General features: G+C 41.0%; 1 protein-coding gene across 3 annotated transcripts in view; it reads right to left on the bottom strand.

Moving 5' to 3' along the window:
* Window positions 1-19,253, bottom strand: part of PCMT1 (protein-L-isoaspartate (D-aspartate) O-methyltransferase) — a 60,240-nt gene that overhangs the window by 3,976 nt on the left and 37,011 nt on the right. Inside the window, exons 4-7 of one of the 3 annotated variants that reach the window (XM_024247849.3) lie at window positions 17,334-17,438; window positions 13,691-13,811; window positions 10,861-10,946; window positions 5,026-5,195 (exon numbers count right to left, since the gene is read on the bottom strand). In XM_024247849.3, coding sequence (XP_024103617.1) covers window positions 5,026-5,195; window positions 10,861-10,946; window positions 13,691-13,811; window positions 17,334-17,438 — 482 coding nt within the window. 3 annotated transcript variants of the gene reach the window in all.

The raw sequence follows: 19,253 nt of genomic DNA, 5'->3' as shown, positions 1-19,253 counted from the left end.
CTGCACTCCAGCCTGGGTGACAGAGTGAGACTCTGTCTCAAAAATATGTATAAATAAATAAAAATAAAAATAAAGCTTTTACCAGAAGATTAACAAAATATTTTTACATATAAATTATTTATTTAAAATAAAATACATACGTAAGAACTATTAACTTTCTGTAGCAACTAATACAAGTACTACATGTCCATAGTCATGAACACAATTCCACGGATTCTAGGTCTCTGGTCTATAGATCTGGCATTGTCTCCCCTTCTATTAATCCACCAAAATTACAAGTGACATCTTTCCAAGTGTAAAAAGACTCAAGTCTACATTCAAGTTTGGATCTTTACTTGGTACTAGAATTCCACATGTCCACTAATTCTCATTTTTAAAAACACAGTTTCTGCCACATCTCCTCAGCAAAAATGGGATCTCACCCTCATCAGAGCACTGCAATTAGCTCTGGATTATTCCTCAGTAAGAAAGATGGAAAGCTGGTGAGACACAAGAGAAGGTTCCTAGCAAAGTATTATAATGAGTTAAAGTAATCCTGAAGAAAGTTTGAGGCTGGTGGCTCAAGCATGTAATCCCGGCACTTTGGGAGGCTGAGGTGGGTGGAATGCTTGAGCTCAGGAGTCTGAGACCAGCCTGGGCAACACGGTAAAACCCCTTGTCTACAAAAAAAACAAGAATATCAGCTGAGTATGGTGGCACACCCTATGGTCCCAGCTACTCAGGAGGCTGAGGCAGGGGGGATCGCTTGAGCCCAGGAGGTTGAGGCTGCAGTGAGCAGAGATCATGCCACTGCACTCCAGCTTGGGTGACACAGAGAGACTGTATCAAAACAAAACAAAAACAAAAAACAGAAAGTTTGAAAGAACAGAAATCACGTAGCCTGGCAAGAAGTTGACTAGGGAACTTTTTAGATGATAATTCCCAGAAAACAGTGACAGTATTTTAGATGTAGCTATCCACCCACTTCTCTCTATCCTTACTAACACTGCCTTAACGCAGACCATCATTTCACCCCTGAATTGCTATAACCACTTCCTGTTTCTGACTCGACTTTTGTCCCTTCCCAGGCTGCTCTACATGACAGCTAGAGTTATCTTTCTGAAATGTAATTCTGATCACTTCAATGCCTGGCTCCCTACTGCGAGTCTGAACACTACCCTATAACTGTCTATTCATCTTGGTCTTTGCATCTCCTACGTTACTGTAAGCTTCATGAGAGTTTCAAATTCACAGCTGACGACTCCTGCCACCTAGTACAGTGCCTGGCCTAGTTGGCATATGCATATTGGTTGAATTCACGAATAATATTAAGAAGATCCTCACACTGAAAAATATTTAGCAATTGAACAAATGGCCAAAGAAAAGCATCTACAACAGAAGAATTAGAAAGTCCTCCTGGTACACCTGGAGAAATTTTTTTTTTTCTGATGGTGCGAACATGTAAATTTGCTCAATTTTTTTTTTTTTTTTGAGACAGAGTCTTACTCTGTCACCTGGCTAGAGTACAGTGGCATAATGTAGGCTCACCGCAACCTCCGCCTCCCGGGTTCAAGCGATTCTCCTGCCTCAGCCTCCCGAGTAGCTGGAATTACAGGTGCCTGCCACCACGCCCAGCTAATTTTTGTATTTTTTTTTAGTAGAGATGGAGTTTCACCATGTTGGCCAGGATGGTCTCGATCTCCTGACCTCGTGATCCGCCCGCCTCAGCCTCCCAAAGTGCTGGGATTACAGGCGTGAGCCACCGTGCCCAGCCTAAATTTGCTTAATTTTTAAAATATTTTGAAGGTCAAAAAGAAAACCAGGTATACATTTTTTGGGACGGAGTCTCCCTCTGTTGCCCAGGCTGCAGTGCAGTGGCGCGATCTCGGCTCACTGCAAGCTCAGCCTCCCGGGTTCATGCCATTCTCCTGCTTCAGCCTCCCGAGTAGCTGGGACTAGAGGCGCCTGCCACCACGCCTGGCTAATTTTTTTGTATTTTTAGTAGAGACGGGGTTTCACCATGTTACCCAGGATGGTCTCGATCTCCTGACCTTGTGATCCGCCCGCCTCGGCCTCCCAAAGTGCTGGGATTACAGGCGTGAGCCACCGCGCCCAGCCTAAAAGCAGGTATACATTTAATGTTTAGCAGATGACTGAATAATTGTCCATAAATTTAAAAATTATTCTAAATATATTTTTTAGAGATAAGGTCTTGCTCTGTTGCCCAGCCTGGAATGCTGTGGTGATCACAGCTCACAGCCGCTTCTGGGCTTAAGTGATCCTCTTATCTCACCCTCCCAAGTAGCCAGAACTAGAGGTGCACACCACCACGCCTGGCTAGTTCTTAAATTTTTAGTAGATACGAGGTCTCACTGTTTCCCAGGCTTGTCTTGAACTTCTGGCCTCAAGTGATCCTCCCACCTCAACCTCCCAAAGCATTGGGTTACAGGCATGAGCCACCGTACCTGGCCCTATTTTAAATTTGTTAACACAAATAGTTTGGTTTTATCAAAGGTAGATTCAGGTTTTGTGGGGGCCCAAGGTTTATATAATTAGAGAACAAGGGAACCTTTTTATGAAGTTAAAAAAAAAATCAGTAAGACTATGCATAATATAAAATTAAGAACAGCGCCAGGCATGGTGGCTGACACCTGTAATCCCAGCACTTTGGGAGGCCGAGGCGGGCAGATCACCTGAGGTCAGGAGTTCGAGACCAGCCTGGCCAACATGGTGAAACCCCTTCTCTACTAAAAATACAAAATTTAGCTGGGCGCCTATACTCTCAGCTACTTGGGAAGCTGAGGCAGGAGAATCGCTTGAACCTGGGAGACAGAGGTCGTGGTGAGCTGAGATTGCACCACTGCTCTACACAGCCTGGGTAACAGAGCAGGACTCTGTCTCAAAAAAAAAATTTTTAATTAAATTAAGAACAGGGTCAGAGAAAACCTAAACAAGCAAGGGCTCTGCAGCTTCAGCTTTGTTAGCTTCACAGTAAATCTACCTCTAGTCATAAAAACAAAATTCCCTTTTTATAATTCCTTCATAATTAAATTATAGGCAAGATGTTCAACACTAATATTTATTGTATATAAAAAGAATTTCTAAGTTTCTAATGAAAATCAACTCTTCTTATCAAATTTCAGTAATTTCAGTAACATATTTGCCCCTTTTATACTATAATAATCTCACAATTACGTAATTGTATAAACCATACTAGAAGCAAAGTGAAGGAAGGTTTTAGTTAGTTGTTAATAACTACATCTGATTCCAGTTGAAAAAACCAGTAATTTTTTAAATGCCTTTTTAATTTTAATTTTTCATTTTTTTTTTTTTTTTTTGAGACAGAGTCTCGCTCTGTCACCCAGGCTAGAATGCAGTAGTGTGATCTCGACTCACTGCAACCTCCGCCTCCTGGGTTCAAGCAATTCTCCTGCCTCAGCCTCCTGAGTGTCTGGGATTACAGATGCAAGCCACCATGCCCAGCTAATTTTTGTGTTTTTAGTAGAGACAGGGTTTCACCATGTTGGCCAGGCTGGTCTCAAACTCCTGACTTGAGATGATTGGCTCGCCTCAGCCTCCCAAAATGCCTGGACTAAAATGCTTTTTTTTCTTTTTTTTTTTTCAGTGGCTGTGCTCCACGCTATAATTAACAGAAAATAGCTATTGGTGAAGAATAAAAACAAAATTGAGAGATCTATTAAACTTATTATCACCCCTTTTACTTATTAAGAAACTAATTATTTTAAAATAAGAATCTTTATGTCAAATAAAAACAGATTATAAGACAAGGAAACTGTAAAGCCCTTCTTGTTTTGGCATTTAATTTCAAGTAATTTGAGCTAATGGCACTGTTATGTACTGATGTCACTCTCTCTCATGGAAGGGAGTGGGAAGGGGAGGCAAAAGAGAAGAGAAATCTTGGCTTCAAACAAAATATTCAGATTATGCTGAGACATAAAACAAAAGTGGACATTCTTTATAAGCCATGCTATGCTGAAAGTTGCTGCATGCTGCTGACCCTTTGGGTGGGTTTGTGAGACCTGGGCACTCATTGGGTAACTTGCAGAATCCTTGCCTCTCCCTAGGAATTTAGCCAGAATAGCTTAAACAGTGGCTGGCCTATTCTATAGAATGGGGAGAAGGTGACTCTTAAACAAGGCTGAATGAAAAATAGGCATGGGCTGTCAGGTATCTATGATTTGGTTGAAACAGATAAACCAAGCTGTCCTCTCTGGTATTCTGACATTTTAGAAAACTGAGATGACTGTTATCTTTCCCCTTCTTTCTACTTGTTGGTACAATAAACAGGGCAGGAAATGATGGCCCCTTGTGTTTTTGGTTTTTTTTGTTTGTTTGTTTTTGTTTTTTGTTTTGAGACAGAGCCTTGCTCTGTCTCCCAGGCTGGAGTGCAGTGTCAAAATCTCGGCCCACTGCAACCTCCGCCTCCAGGGTTTAAGCAATTCTCCTGGCTCAGCCTCCTGAGTAGTGAGTAGCTGGGATTACAGGCCTGCGCCACCATGCCCAGCTGATTTTGTATTTTTAATAGAGACGGGGTTTCACCATGTTGGCCAGGCTAGTCTCAAACTCCTGACCTCAAGTGATCCGCCCGCCTAGGCCTCCCAAAGTGCTGGGATTACAGGCGTGAGCCACTCTGCCTGGCCTCTTTTACAGACCAAACTCATTGTTTCCATGCCCATCCAGTGCTATAAAAATAATTTAAAAATATAAAAACAGAGTGGCTGATAATGAATAAAAAATCCTTACAAAGTACTGAATGAATTGAAGCTGAAAGTCTCTCTAAAAAAAAAGTCTTTGTGCCAACCAAGTCTCACCCTCCCTTTCCCAAAGATATATATGTTAAACCAAAACAAGGGCAGACCATGCAACATTTTTCACATTTTTAATGTAATGAATTTCTGATGTCATAATGGAGGAGCATAAAGGTGACAACCAAAAACAGCTCTTGCAGTCTAATGTCTTAAAATCCACACCCTTTCACCTTGCATGTGCGGAAGAAGAAAGAGCAGAAGATAAAATCACTTCCACCTGGACCACTGCTTTTCTTTATCTGTTAAAGGCACGTATATCACCCCCATCAGAGGCTTCATTTTGACGCTGCCATCTTGTAGCTTGTCATACTGCTCCAACATTTGGTTTCCGCCTGCAGGACCAACAGGCAATATCAATCTTCCTCCAGGCTTTAACTGATCTATTAGCTAAAAGAAAAAAAAAAAAAGCACATACACCACCAAGTTACAGATTTTATTTTATTTATTTTTGAGACAGGGTCTCACTCTGTCGCCCAGGCTGGAGTGCAGTGACTCGATCTCAGCTCACTGCAACCTCTGCCTCCTGGGTTCAAGCGATTCTCCTGCCTCAGTCTCCCAAATAGCTGGGACTACAGGCACACGCCACCATGCCCAGCTAATTTTTGTATTTTTAGTAGAGACGGGGTTTCACCATATTGGCCACACTGGTCTCGAACTCCTGACCTCAAGTACTCCACCCACCTCGGCTTCCCAAAGTGCTTGGATTACAGGCGTGAGCTACTGTGCCCAGCCCAGATTTTATATTAATAGTCATTTGACATCATTATAAACAACTTTTAGTGTCCATAGGCAGAAAGCAGAAACGTTCTTTATTTAGTATATACAGGTTAAGGCCAGACACGGTGGCTCACGCCTGTAATCCCAGCACTTTGGGAGGCCAAGGTGGGCAGATCACTTGAGGTCAGGAGTTCAAGACCAGCCTGGCCAACACAGTGAAACCCCAACTCTACTAAAAAAGTACAAAATTAGCCAGGTATGGTGTCGGATGCCTGTAGTCCTATCTACTCGGGAGGCTGAGGCAGGAGAATTGCTTGAACCCAAAGACGGAGGCTGCAGTTAGCCAAGATCACGCCACCACACTCCAGCCTGGGTGACAGAGCGAGACTCCATCTTAAAAATAAATACATAGTATATACAGGTTGAGCATCAATAATCTGAAAACCCGAAACTGGAAATGCTCCAAAATCCAAAACTCTGAACATCAACATGACACCACAAGTAGATAATTTCACACCTGACCTCATGTAGCAAGTCACAGTCAAAATGCAGTCACAACTTTATTCCATGCACAAAATTATTTGAAATATTATACAAAATTACCTTCAGGCTACGTGTATAAGAGGTATAACATAAATGAGTTTTATGTTTAGACTTGGTCCCATTCCCAAGATATCTCATTATGTATATGTAAATATTCCAAAATGCGAAAAAATCTGAAAAAATCCAAAATCCAAAATACTTCTGGTCCCAAACATTTTGGATAAGGGATACTCACCCTGTACATACTTTGATTGTTATATTACTCAACTATCAGCCTCCTCTATTAAATGACAAGCTCTTGAGGATGGGGACTGTGTCTTATTCATCTTTGTGTCTTTAGCATCTAACACAGTACCTGGTACAACTGTAGTGCTCAAAATGTTTGAACTGAACCAACTAATATAGAACTACCCTCTTGGCGGGCCAAAGGCAGAGCATAGAATTCTAATGCCTGTGTGCCTGTTTTGAATCTTTGTGGGTTTGAAGGAAGGAGGAGGGGAGGAGAGGAAGTGTAGAAAATCAGCAAGGAATCCCTATCCTATTATTGTAGAATCTAGGGCATCACTGAAGGGATAAGGGAACCCTAGTTATACGATTCAACTGAGGTTTACTGATACCATAAGGAGGGAAGGTAGGGCTGGAGTCCCTGCAGCATTAGAATAAGGACACTCCTGTCAATGAAGAACCAAGAGTACTCAATGAAAGCTCTTACAGTCAGAAAACTTTTAAATCATGTTACCATTTTCATATAGCTTTACGGATCACTATTAAAAAACATTAAAGAAGAAACCTTACTTTGGTTTTTTGTTTTGTTTTGTTTTTTTGTTGTAGTTTTTTGTTGTTTTCAGACTGAGTCTCACTCTGTCACCCAGGCTGGAGTGCAGTGGCACGATCTTGGCTCACTGCAACCTCCGCCTCCCGGGTTCAAGCAATTCTCATGCCTCAGCCTCCAAAGTAGCTGGGATTACAGGTGCCCACCACCGAGCCCGACTAATTTTTTTTTGTATTTTTAATAGAGACGGGCTTTCAACATGTTGGCCAGGCTGGTCTCAAACTCCTAACCTCAAGTGATCCGCTCGCCTCAGCCTCCTAAAGTACTGGGATTACAGGCATGAGCCACCATGCCCAGCCAGAAACCTTACTTTGGATATTTATTACCTCAGGAAAGGGTGTCCTCAATCAAAATTTTGGTTGTCTGCAAGTCTATCTTCTTGTTTTTCTCAATTTCAAGGCTTATAATGAAAAACAGCTGACTTCCTCTCCCTACCCCACCCTTGCTCTCTAAATCCAGTCATTTCAAATCCTTTTAGCTATGTCTTCTAGTATTTACTTTTATATTTCAAAACATATGCTAGATAAGGATTGAACTCTCTTAATCTACATTCTGCTTCCCCCAATCCAACCTATCATTTTTTATTAAAATCATTTCTTAATTATGACTGTGTAACTATGATTTGCTGCTGAGTCAAGAAGTATCCCATCATTGTTTCCTTTCCTTCTCTTGCTCCAAATCTGAGCTGGTTATTCTCCAGGCCTGCTACACAGCTTCTATCCAGGCCCTTCCCTTTGTAACAATCCCACAAATTTCCATGCCTCTGCCTGATCAAGATGCCCTATGCGGTTTCCTCTTTTGGTTTTTCCTACTGTCTGTCTCTTCCCTCATTTCATTTTTGGATGACAAAAATGGCATTTTAAGACATTAAATTTTAAGACATTTTAAGACATCCTAATAATTTAAGAAAGTTCCTTCAGAAGCATTTTGTGAAATAGTGCATGGAATGCATTAAAAGAAAGAGATGGAGATTTGCAAACCTAAAACTATCTTGGTGATGTGTGTGCATACAGAATTCAAGGTTGGAAATAATTTTCAACTCAGAATTTGATGGTTTGGTACTTTGACTTACGAATCCTAATGCTGTTTGCAGTCTGATGCCTTTCTGATTACCAGTCCTTAACAGGAGATCTGTTTTATTTTTCTAGAAGCTTTATTTTTTTGAGAGACAGGGTCTTGCTCTGTCACCTAGGCTGGAATACAGTGGTGCAATCATGATTCATCGAAATCTCAACTTCCTGGGCTCAAGCAATCCTCCCACCTCAGCCTCCCATGTAGCTGGGACTACAGGCACAGGCTGCCACATCTGGCTAATTTTTAAATTTTCTGTACAGATGGGGTCTCGCTGTGTTGCCCAGGCTGGTTTCAAACTCAGATCCTCAAGTGATCCTCCTTCCTTGGCCTCCCAAACTGCTGAGATTATAAGTGTGAGCCACCACACCTGGCCTCTAGAAGCTTTCAGAATATTCTCTTTATCCCCTAATATTCTGAATATAAATGATATGGTTGTTCTTTTTTCTTATTTTAAAAATTCTTTGTGTTAGAATCATGTCCATCAGTTTTTAGAAAATTTCTTACTTAGGGATTAGTGCTGATTATTCCTCATGCAGAGTCTCAAGCAGCATTCCCTCTTTTCAGACCCATGCTTTACCTATGATTTTCAAGGTCTTGATGCCACCAATTCCTAAGCTTTTTCAGAGTTTTGCAGAGCAAACTGCGTATGCATAATTCACTCTGTAGTCTCTTTAGTTTCTACTTCCTCCACCCTCCTGGGTCAGCTATTATTCCATCTGCTTTCTATCTTCACACACTGTGGAATTCAGGATTGCAGGTATAGTCTCCTAGTTAATTGAGTATGGAGTTTATGCTTCTGTTTTTCTGGTTATCTTGGGGTGATATCCAAGAGAAGGCATAAACATCTTCATTCTGCTATCTTAAAAACTGGAAAGCCCCTTCAGTACATCTGTCTTAAATCAGATGTATACATACCCCTATAATACTTGCAAGTATTACTACAATATTTAAATTCAATTTAATTAAATCTAGAAATATCTTTCAAGATCACTTCAGGGTCCCAGTAGGGAGAAATGGGCCCTGCACCCACCCTCCTCATTTAAGCACAGTTCTATTTCAGATTTTAACTGTTCACTCTAGGTTGTCAGTATTTTTTTTTTGAAAAGTTAAAAACCCATTGGTCATGTGTTCAAATTCACTGAGCTGTTCGTTTATGACTTGTAAAACTTTCTACATTATATTAATACTTCAGTTAAAATGTGTTAAAACCACCGGTTCAATCTACCTTTTTTCTTTTTTTTGAGACAGGGTCTCACTTTGTCACCCAGGCCGGAAGGCAGTAGTACAAGCATGGCTCACTGGCAGCCTCAACCTCTCAGGCTCACGCAATCCAAGCTATCCTCCCACCAGCCTCTTCAGTAGCTGGGACTACAAGTGCCTGCCACATCTAATTTTTTGTATTTTTTGTAGAGATGGAGTTTTGCCATGTTGCCCAGGCTGGTCTCGAACTTCTGAGCGCAAGTGATTCATCTGCCTTAGCCTCCCAAAGTGCTGGGATTACAGGCATGAGCTACTTTTTTTTTTTTAAACAGATAATCAACAGGGCCAAAGCAATTAAGTCATTTTCCCAGTCACTCGGCCAATAAGCAGCAAGTCAATGACCAGAACAAATTATACAACTTTCAGCTTCCCATAACTGATCTAAGCCTACAAAAAAAATGGATGAGACTAGGCAGAAGAAACAGTGTCACCTTCATCCCCTGGTCATCTAGTCAAGAACTATGCAAAAGCTATATGTAACAGAAATCTAGGACCATAGGCTAGAGTGCCATGGCACAAACATGGCTCAATGCAGCCTCAACAGCTTGGGCTCAAGCAATTCTCCCACCTCAGCCTCCAGAGTAGCTGGGGCTACAGGCATACGCGCCACTGTGCCTGGCTAATTTTTTTTTTTAAACAGGGTCTTGCCATGTACTCAGACTGGTCTCAAACTCCTAGGCTCAAGCAATCCTCCCACCTTGGCCTCCCAAGATGCTGGGGTTACATGCATGAGCCACCATGCCCGGCCATATATCCTACTATTCTTAAAGATTCAGTTCAAGTTCCATCCATGTGTGATGTCTCCTTGACCACTCACTGCACAATTCTCTCCCTCATATGCATATATTTTCCTTCCAATAGATATCCTGTGTTAATTATATGTTATCATATCGCTAATTTCCTGGTTACATATATGACATATCTCTTCTAGAATATAAGCTTTGTGAGAATATAATGTATGGCAAATACTTTCTCATATCTCCCATACACCAAATACAGCCTTACATATTCTATTTAAAAAACATCAAACTGGCGGGGTGCAGTGGCTCACGCCTGTAATCCCAGCACTTTCGGAGGTTGAGGCAGGCAGATCACCCGAGGTCAGGAGTTCGAGACCAGCCTGGCCAACATGGTGAAACCCCGTCTCTACTAAAAATACAGAAATTAGCTGGGCGTGGTGGCGGGCACCTGTAATCCCAGCTACTCAGGAAGCTGAGGCAGGAGAATCACTTGAACCCGGGAGGTGGAGGTTGCAGTGAGCTGAAATTGCGCCACTGCACTACAGCCTGGGTGACAAGAGCAAAACTCCACCTCAAAACAAAACAAAACAAAACAAAAAACTGATTATCAGGTCATAAACTCCAGAGGGATTTTCCCAATTCTACTGTTGTCCTAGTTCTTACCTGGATCAAATATGAGCGCCACAAACTGGGGTTTAGTAATTTTCATGTCATTTATACAATTCTTTGCATATGAAAAAAGAAAAGAGTAACAGCTAATTGTAACCAAAATGCATGATATAAAAGTCTAATTATATTTTGAACATCATCTAGAAGTCTTTTCTATTTAATTCTTGTAGAGTTTTAGTTGAATAAAAACACACAAACAGAAAAAATCCTGACTCACCGCCTGGGGTACAACAGGGGCTGCAGCTCCCACATGAATGGCATCATAAGGGGCTTCTTCAGCATATCCCATTCTTCCATCCCCCACTGAAAGAAAAACAGCTATGCTTTAAAAACCTGTTTAGATCAAACTTAATGTGAAGAATTCTAGTACGGGAGGTTTACAATGGAGAAAGGATAGATTTTTCAATAAATGATCCCGGGACAACTGGATATTCACTTTTTTGCTTTTAACTCATTTTATTTTTTGTTTGGTCAGAAACATTAAAACAATGGAATTTTATTTTGATGAAAAACTGGAGTTAACAGTCATTTAGTAAATGAAAAGCACTTCATTTTCCTATCTCACAACTCTTTTTTTTTTCAACTCCTGACCTCAGGTGATCCACCAGCCTCAGCCTCCCAAAGTGCTGGGTTTACAGGTGTGAGACACTGCGCCCAGCCTCTATCCCACAACTCTTAAGAACAAAAGCATTAGTAAATAAATATCTGTGAACGATTAAGGATAAGGCAGACTGGATAATAAACCACGTCTGATGTTCACACTCCCTGCACGTGACTCACTCTAAAGCGTGAAACGGCACTGGAGATAACGGAACTGGAAAGTTCCGTTTTAAATCTCATCCTAATCATTCAAATAAGCCCAAGATAAATATTTTTTGCTCCTTATGGGCAGCAAACTATATGAATTTTACTGGAGGAATACTTTGGCAGAAGCACCTATTTAAGTTAACTTAAGATATAGTACCTTAATAGTACTACATTCAAAAGACATACATAGATAGTCCCATGCTTCTCTCAATTCAGGAACAGTTATGCCATCAGGACAACAGGTAATTCCTATTTTATAGTAATCCAGAATAGATTGAAACACAGTGGAACCAATTCCCTCTGCTACTTCATACTCTCCTTTCTCATTGGGTTGTGTAAAGTTATGTTCTCGGCCAGATCCGAACAAACATCCTGCCCAACACTGTATTTGGCTGTGCAGTAGAAACGGATGGGTCTACAACAAATCTAGTGTTACTCACTATTGGTGCTATTTGTTCATATGTTCTTATATTCCGAGCTCCTTCTTTTGCATTCTCAAATACAAACACCATCTCCCCAGATAGCTTAACAGCTATTATCTAAACTTGACTGACTACTGTTTCTACTGCTGTTCCCAGCACTGCTAATGGAACCATTTGGGGAGGCTTTTGGAGAACAAGGACTGCTTGGACGAGAGGAACTGTGATCTTTTTCTCATGCAACATGGTGCTGTTGTGTTGGAGAAGTAACATTTCTTTTTTTTTTTTTTTTTGGAGACGAAGTCTCGCTCTTGTCCGCCAGGCTAGAGTGCAATGGCGCGATCTCAGCTCACTGCAACCTCCGCCTCCCGGGTTCAAGTGATTCTCCTGCCTCAGCCTCCTGAGTAGCTAGGATTACAGGTGCCTGCCACCACGCCCAGCTTATTTCTGTATTTTTAGTAGAGACGGGGTTTCACCATGTTGGCCAGGCTGATCTGGAACTCCTGACAAGTGATCCGCCCGCCTCGGCCTCCCAAAGTGCTGGGATTACAGGCATGAGCCACCACATCCAGCCAGAGAAGTAACATTTCTAATACAAGAAGTGAGTTGAGACTCTGTTCTTTCATGAGATGAGTCCCGTGATCTGTCACTTGACCTTCATCTATCTCTTGATCTCTCACGTCCCTCACTGGCAACATGAGACTCATTTTGGTGTGGTTTACTCCTGTATTCCCCTTTCAGTGTCCACACAGGATCACGGCAAAGGCCAAGGCAAGCAACACCTCCACTTCCTCCTCAGCCAGATCCCTCTAGAGGTGGCTGTGGCTACTAGACCTGCCCGGGCGTTTATTTTATTTATTTTTTTGAGACGGACTCTAGCTCTGTCGCCAGGCTGGAGTTCAGTGGTGCGATCTCAGCTTACTGCAACCTCCACCTCTCAGGTTCAAGCAATTCTCCTGCCTCAGCCTCCCGAGTAGCTGGGACTACAGGCATGCGCCACCACACCCAGCTAATTTTTGTATTTTTAGTAGAGACAGAGTTTCACCATGTTGGTCAGGCTGGTCTCAAACTCTTGACATCATGATCTGCCCATCTCAGCCTCCCAAAGTGCTGGGATTACAGGTGTGAGCCACCGCTCCTGGCCAATATTTTATCTTTTAAACAGAACTGAATGTGTCCGGGGAATATAACTGGATATTCATACACAAAAACATATAACTGCACCTTTACCTCACACATACACAAAAACCAACATCAACATCAGGAAGATCAAAGACCTAAACATGAAAAGCTAAAAATGATAAAGGTTCTAAGAAATAATAAGAGACATATCTTCGTGGCCTCAGAGTATCCTTAAAAAGGACACAGAAAGCACTGAAAAAAATTGGTAAGTCTGACTACATTAAAATTAAGAATTTCTATTATCAAAAGGGTACCAATAAGATGAAAAGGCATACCTCAAATGGGAGAAGAAATGTATTTATATATATAGACAAAGGGCTAGAAGCCCTGTAAGTCAAAAATACAAGCAATCCAATATCTGAACAGGTACTTCACAAAAGACAAAATCCTAATGGTCAAACACATTACAAAAAATTCAATCTCAGAGGTTAATAGGAAAATACAAAATTAAACTCACAAAGTGATGGCTGCAAAATACTCACTAGGTGAGCAAAAAGAATAATCGTTTTTATTTTTTAGTACTTAAAAGTGATTGTAAAAAAAAATGCAATAATTACCTCTGAGTGTTATTTAGCTTAAATTGGATCTTCTGAAAATAAAAATCCTCTGAAGAAATGTTTAAAGTTTTCTGATACTTACCAACAAGCTGTACTCTCCCTGAAGACAGAAGTGTTGGATCGTCCTTCCTGACATTATTTATTGAGTCATCCACTAGCTCTTTAATGTGATCAATTCCTATGACTTTTCCAGTACATCCAACCTGGAAAAGAGAAAACAATTCAGTAGCTCATTGGGCTAAATTTGTTTTTCTAAAGTATTATTGAAGTTTTTCCTTATTGAAAGTCATATTCTGCAAAGAGAAAACAAAAATAGCTTAAGGCTTCTACAGATTGCTAAACACTCAGTTTATCATAAATTATTTACCATATATACAACTTTCTCAACTATCACTCTCATTGAATAAAACTTGTAATACTAAGAAAAATTATATCTTTCTTAGATTAAATCTAGAACTTTGAAGAAAATTACCAATATTTAATAGTAGTACAATAATTTTTTATTTAAATTCCATCTAAAGTATAACTTTAAATATTAAAATGTTACATAAAGAATTTGACAGGGAGGAATTTCTTTTTTCTTTTCTTTTCTTTTTTTTTTGAGAGAGTCTCGCTCTGTCACCCAGGCTGGAGTAGAGTGGCACGATCTCAGCTCACTGCAACCTCTGCCTCCTGGGTTCAAGCGATTCTCCTGACTCAGCCTCCTGAGTAGCTGGGATTACCGGCACGCACCACCATGCCCAGCTAATATTTTTGTATTTTTAGTAGAGACAGGGTTTCACCACGTTGGTCAGGCTGGTCTCAAATTCCTGACCTCGTGATCTGCCCGCCTCGGCCTCCCAAAGTGCTGGGATTACAGGAGTGAGCCACCACACACCCTGCCTCCCGCCTGATGGGAAGGAATTTCTACACTTGATTCTACTGCTTTTAGTAGAAAACATGAAAATATATACAGTGGCTCATACCTATAATCCAAGAACTTTGGGAGGCAGAGGCAGGTAGACTGCTTGAGCCCAGGAGTTTGAGACCACCTTGAGCAACATGGCAAAACCCTATCTCTACAAAAGAATACAAAAACTAGCCAGGTGTGGTGGCATGAGCCTCCTAAGTCCCAGCTACTTAAGAGGCTGATGTGGTGTGAGGATCACTTGAGCCTGGGAGGCAGAGGCTGCAGTGAGCTGAGATCGTGCCACTGCACTCCAGCCTGGATGACAGAGTGAGACCCTGTCTCAGAAAACAAAAAACAAAAACCAACAACAACAAAAATCCCTTATTTGCATATTTATTTATTCGTAAATTAAAATATTAAGTATAAAGGTTTTAAGAAAAAATATAAAAATTTAAAAAATTAACACTTATAAAGGCTTTGAAGTCAGACTATCTGGGTTCTTGTCTAAGTGTCATCACTTACATACATACATACCTTGGCAAGTTAACCGTTCCTTCTTTTTTTTTTTTTTTTTTGAGATAAAGTCTCGCTTTGTTGGCCAGGCTGGAGTACAGTGGCGTGATCTCGGCTCACTGCAACCTCTGTCTCCTGGGCTCAAGCAATTCTCATGCCTCAACCTCCCAAATAGCTGGGATTACAGGTGTGTGCCACCACACCCGGCTAATTTTTGTATTTTTAGTGGAGACGGGGTTTCACCATGTTGGCCAGGCTGGTCTCAAACTCCAGACCTCAGGTGATCCACCTGCCTTGGCCTCCCAAAGTGCCGGGATTACAGGCGTGAGCCACCACACCCGGCCAATCATTCCTTGTATGAATCAGGTTCCTCAGTACAAAATGGGGAGGAAAAAGGCATATACCCCATCATAAAAATGGGGTAGCACTTAGAACACAGGCTCTAGTGCTTAAAACACAAAGTACTTTCACACATGGTAAATGTGTGAAAAACATTAATGCCATTTTATGAAAAATAACTCAGAAACCAAATGATTTTTTAAAATGAATACATCCTCTAAAACTATAAACATGTCAAGTACAGAGAATGAGTCATTTATTAAATGGCATTTCTAACCTTAAAAAAAATCACTGATATCCATTAATGAGGACTTAACCTCTATAAAATGAGCAAAACATCTGAGAAAATATGAGTCCTTATTATGTGCCAGGCATTGTTTTAGATGTTTAGGATACCATCATGATAAAAAAGAGCAGACAAAATTTCCAACTCCCTGGAGCTTACATTCTAGTAAGTCTGCTGATTATACATTTATAGCAAGTTACATGGATTCTAGTCCAAGGTGGATCCACAACTCCCAATTTAACTAGATCAGAATATTCCAATCTGGCCTCCAGGCACGATATTTCTCAAATCAAACTGATTTGATGATCTAAGCAATGATCAGCCTTTACTCCAACATATATTAGTGGGTCCCCAGTTAATATTCTGGATAGCCATTGACCAGATAAGGCTCTGATGAGAAAAGGCAGAAGTATAACAAAGGCATTATTTTTCTAAGAGCACTTTTTCTAATGCAGAAGTTTTACCTTCACCCTGGTAAATCTGTAGGAATGTTTAGAAACCAGGCTCATTCTGGGCAGGGACAGTGGAGAGGGTGCTGGGAAATGAGTCCCCTGGGAGACGGGGCTCAGCTACGATGCTAAATATCTCAGGCTCCTGAGTGGCTGGATTTCCCTGGGACCCTCAGACATGTCCCAGGGCCCGGTGGGGAAACTGAGGCCCATACAAAGAAGTAGAATTCTGAGTTGTCGGGGCTAAGCCTGACCCCCTCTCCATGATAACCCCACCTCCCACACTGTGCCTCAGTAGGTTTTTGTTGTTGTTGCTGTTACCCAGGCTGGAGTGCAGTGGTGCAATCAAGGCTTACTGCACCTCCACCTCCTGGGCTCAAGGGATTTTCCTGCCTCAGCCTCCTGAGTAGCTGGGACTGCAGGTGCTCCACCATGCCTGGCTAATTTTTCTATTTTTAGTAGAGATGGGGTTTCACCATGTTGGGCAGGCTGGTCTCGAACTCCTGGCCTCATGTGATCTGCCTGCCTAAGCCTCCCAAAGTGCTGGGATTATAGGTGTGAGCCACCGCGTCCGGTCCCTCAGTAGGTTTTAAGGAGCCCCCAGCCCTCCTTCTCCCCTTCTGGGCCTGTCCAGCTATACTGCTCTGTCTCTCCCAGCCACATGCCCCACCAAGTACTGTACAGAGCGCCCTACCCAGGGTCCCTGCACCATGAGATAAGGTGAAATACCAACTGTGGACCAAATGCAATAAAACCTCTGTTTTTAAGAACAACAACAAAAAAAAACAGAAAAGAAAAGAAAACCAGGCTTATTCTATTCTTTTCTGCCAAATGAGAACTTGGAAGAAGGTAGTTTGGGAGCTACTGGCCACCATCTTGTGATTACAAGGGTAGAGCTTACCAGATAATGACACCAACATGTGGAGGAAAGTAAAGCCAAATCAAGAAACAGAGAGAACCCTATTGTCAATAACAACATCTGGTCTTCTAAATCCAGCCACACAACAGACTATATACCCCTAGACTTTTCTGTTATATAAACTAAATAAACTTCCTTTTAGCTCTGCCAGTTTGGGTTGCGTGTTCTGTCACCTGCAACAACAACAAAATCCTAAGTGAAGCTCATTCCAACTGCTATCCTTATAGAATTAACAAACAAATAAACACGAAAACCACTAGTTAAAAAAACATACAGCCAAATCATATAATATTCTTCTGTTGGGGCCATAATGAGGAATAAAACTCTTACCATACGTGCAAAACATGCAGTAAGGATTCCACTTCCAGATCCTACATCAAGAGCTTTAGCTCCTTCATGCAACTGATCAAATAGAAGTTCTAGCGCATATGCATGCTGCCAAAAGAAAACAAAATATTCATTAAGACTAAAGTACACACATCATGGCATATAAATAAAGTTGCCAACTTTCTACCAATCTTTCTACTATTGTCATCTACCAAGATAACCAAGTTATCTTGGCTATCTGCCCAGGTATTACTTTAAAAAACTGTTTGATTAGAATTCTTACATTCAGATCATGTGTTTCAGTAATTTTAGAACTCCAGTGTGTGAATTTTTAACTTTTAATTAATTCAGTAAAAAAAATTAAAAGATTTATAAGTGAAAAGTCTCCACCCTACTCCCATTTCCAACCATCCAGGTTTCACTCTGTAAAGGTAACCAATATTACCAGTTTCTTGTGACTCCTTCCAAAAAGGAAGGAATAGATTCTTTGCATATATAAGCAAATACAAAAATACAAAGGCTAATTTTGTATTTTTAGTAGAGACGAGGTTTCTCCATGTTGGTCAGTCTGGTCTCGAACTCTCGACCTCAGGTGATCCGCCCACCTCGGCCTCCCAAAGTGCTGGGATGACATACATAAGCCACCACACACAGCCAGTATTCTCATTATTAAAAATAATCAGATCAGGCTGGGCGTGGTGGCTCAGGCCTGTCATTCCAGCACTTTGGGAGGCTGAGGCGGGTGGATCACGAGGTCGAGAGTTCAAGACCAGTCTGGCTAAGATGGTGAAACTCCATCTCTACTAAAAATACAAGAAAATTAGCTGGGCATGGTGGCGGGCACCTGTAATCCCAGCTACTCGGGAGGCTGAGGCAGAGAACTGCTTGAACCCAGGAGGGGGAGATTGCAGTGATCCAACATCGTGCCACTGCACTCCAGCCTGGGCTGTAACAGAGCGAGACTCCGTCTCAAAAAAAAAAAAAAAAAAAAATCAGATCCAATAGCAGTAAACACATTTACTACCAGATCTTGGTTGATAAAAATACACATCCATTAATCTATAGTGATAAATTAATACATCATTCTATACATATATAAATGAAAAATAAGGGAAACTGTTCCCAACAAATATATAGATACATAATGAATACACATAGAAAAAATGATGAAAATCAGCCTTTGGGCAGCCATCTCAATAATAACTGATTGATTCAGGTAAAAATCATAAATGGAAGCTAAAACTAGTGGACTAACAATTGAAAAATAAACAGGATATTTACATAATCTCAAAGGGTTTGCCCCAGATAATTATTAATCACAAAAGGAAAAATAGTAATTTTACAATGGAGTTCAGAAAAAAGTTTTCCAGTGGAAAAACTTGGTCAACACTACCTTAATCAGATGATCAAAGTTAACATCACAATTATGAGACACACTGACATCAAATGCCTCTGCTAAGATACTTCATTTCTGGGATATGCCAGGCAAAAATGCATAACCTATATTGAATTATGAGGAAACATCAAACAAACCCAAATTGAGGGACATTATACAAAATAAATGGCCCATATTCGTAAAAATTTTCAAGGTTTTCAAGGCCATAAAAGAATAAGGAACCATTTCTCAGTCATTCTTTAAAGGAAACTAAAAAGATATGACAATCAAATAAAACTCACAATCTACCATTTTCTTTTCCTACAAGGAATGTTATCAGAACAACCGATGAAATCTAAATAAGGTCTATAAATTGGCTAATAGTGTTATATCAATGTTGACTTCCAGATTTCAAAAACTGTACTATGGGTACGTAAGAGAATGTCCTTATTTTTAAAGGTAAAGAGCATTGGCCGGGCGCGGTGGCTCACGCCTATAATCCCAGCACTTTGGGAGGCCGAGGCGGGAGGATCACGAGGTCAGATCGA

Source organism: Pongo abelii, chromosome 5, assembly GCF_028885655.2.
Source record: "Pongo abelii isolate AG06213 chromosome 5, NHGRI_mPonAbe1-v2.0_pri, whole genome shotgun sequence".
Classification (NCBI taxonomy): domain Eukaryota; kingdom Metazoa; phylum Chordata; class Mammalia; order Primates; family Hominidae; genus Pongo; species Pongo abelii.
The sequence above is the reverse complement of the archived record's forward strand: the minus strand, read 5'-3'. Positions and strand labels throughout refer to the sequence as shown.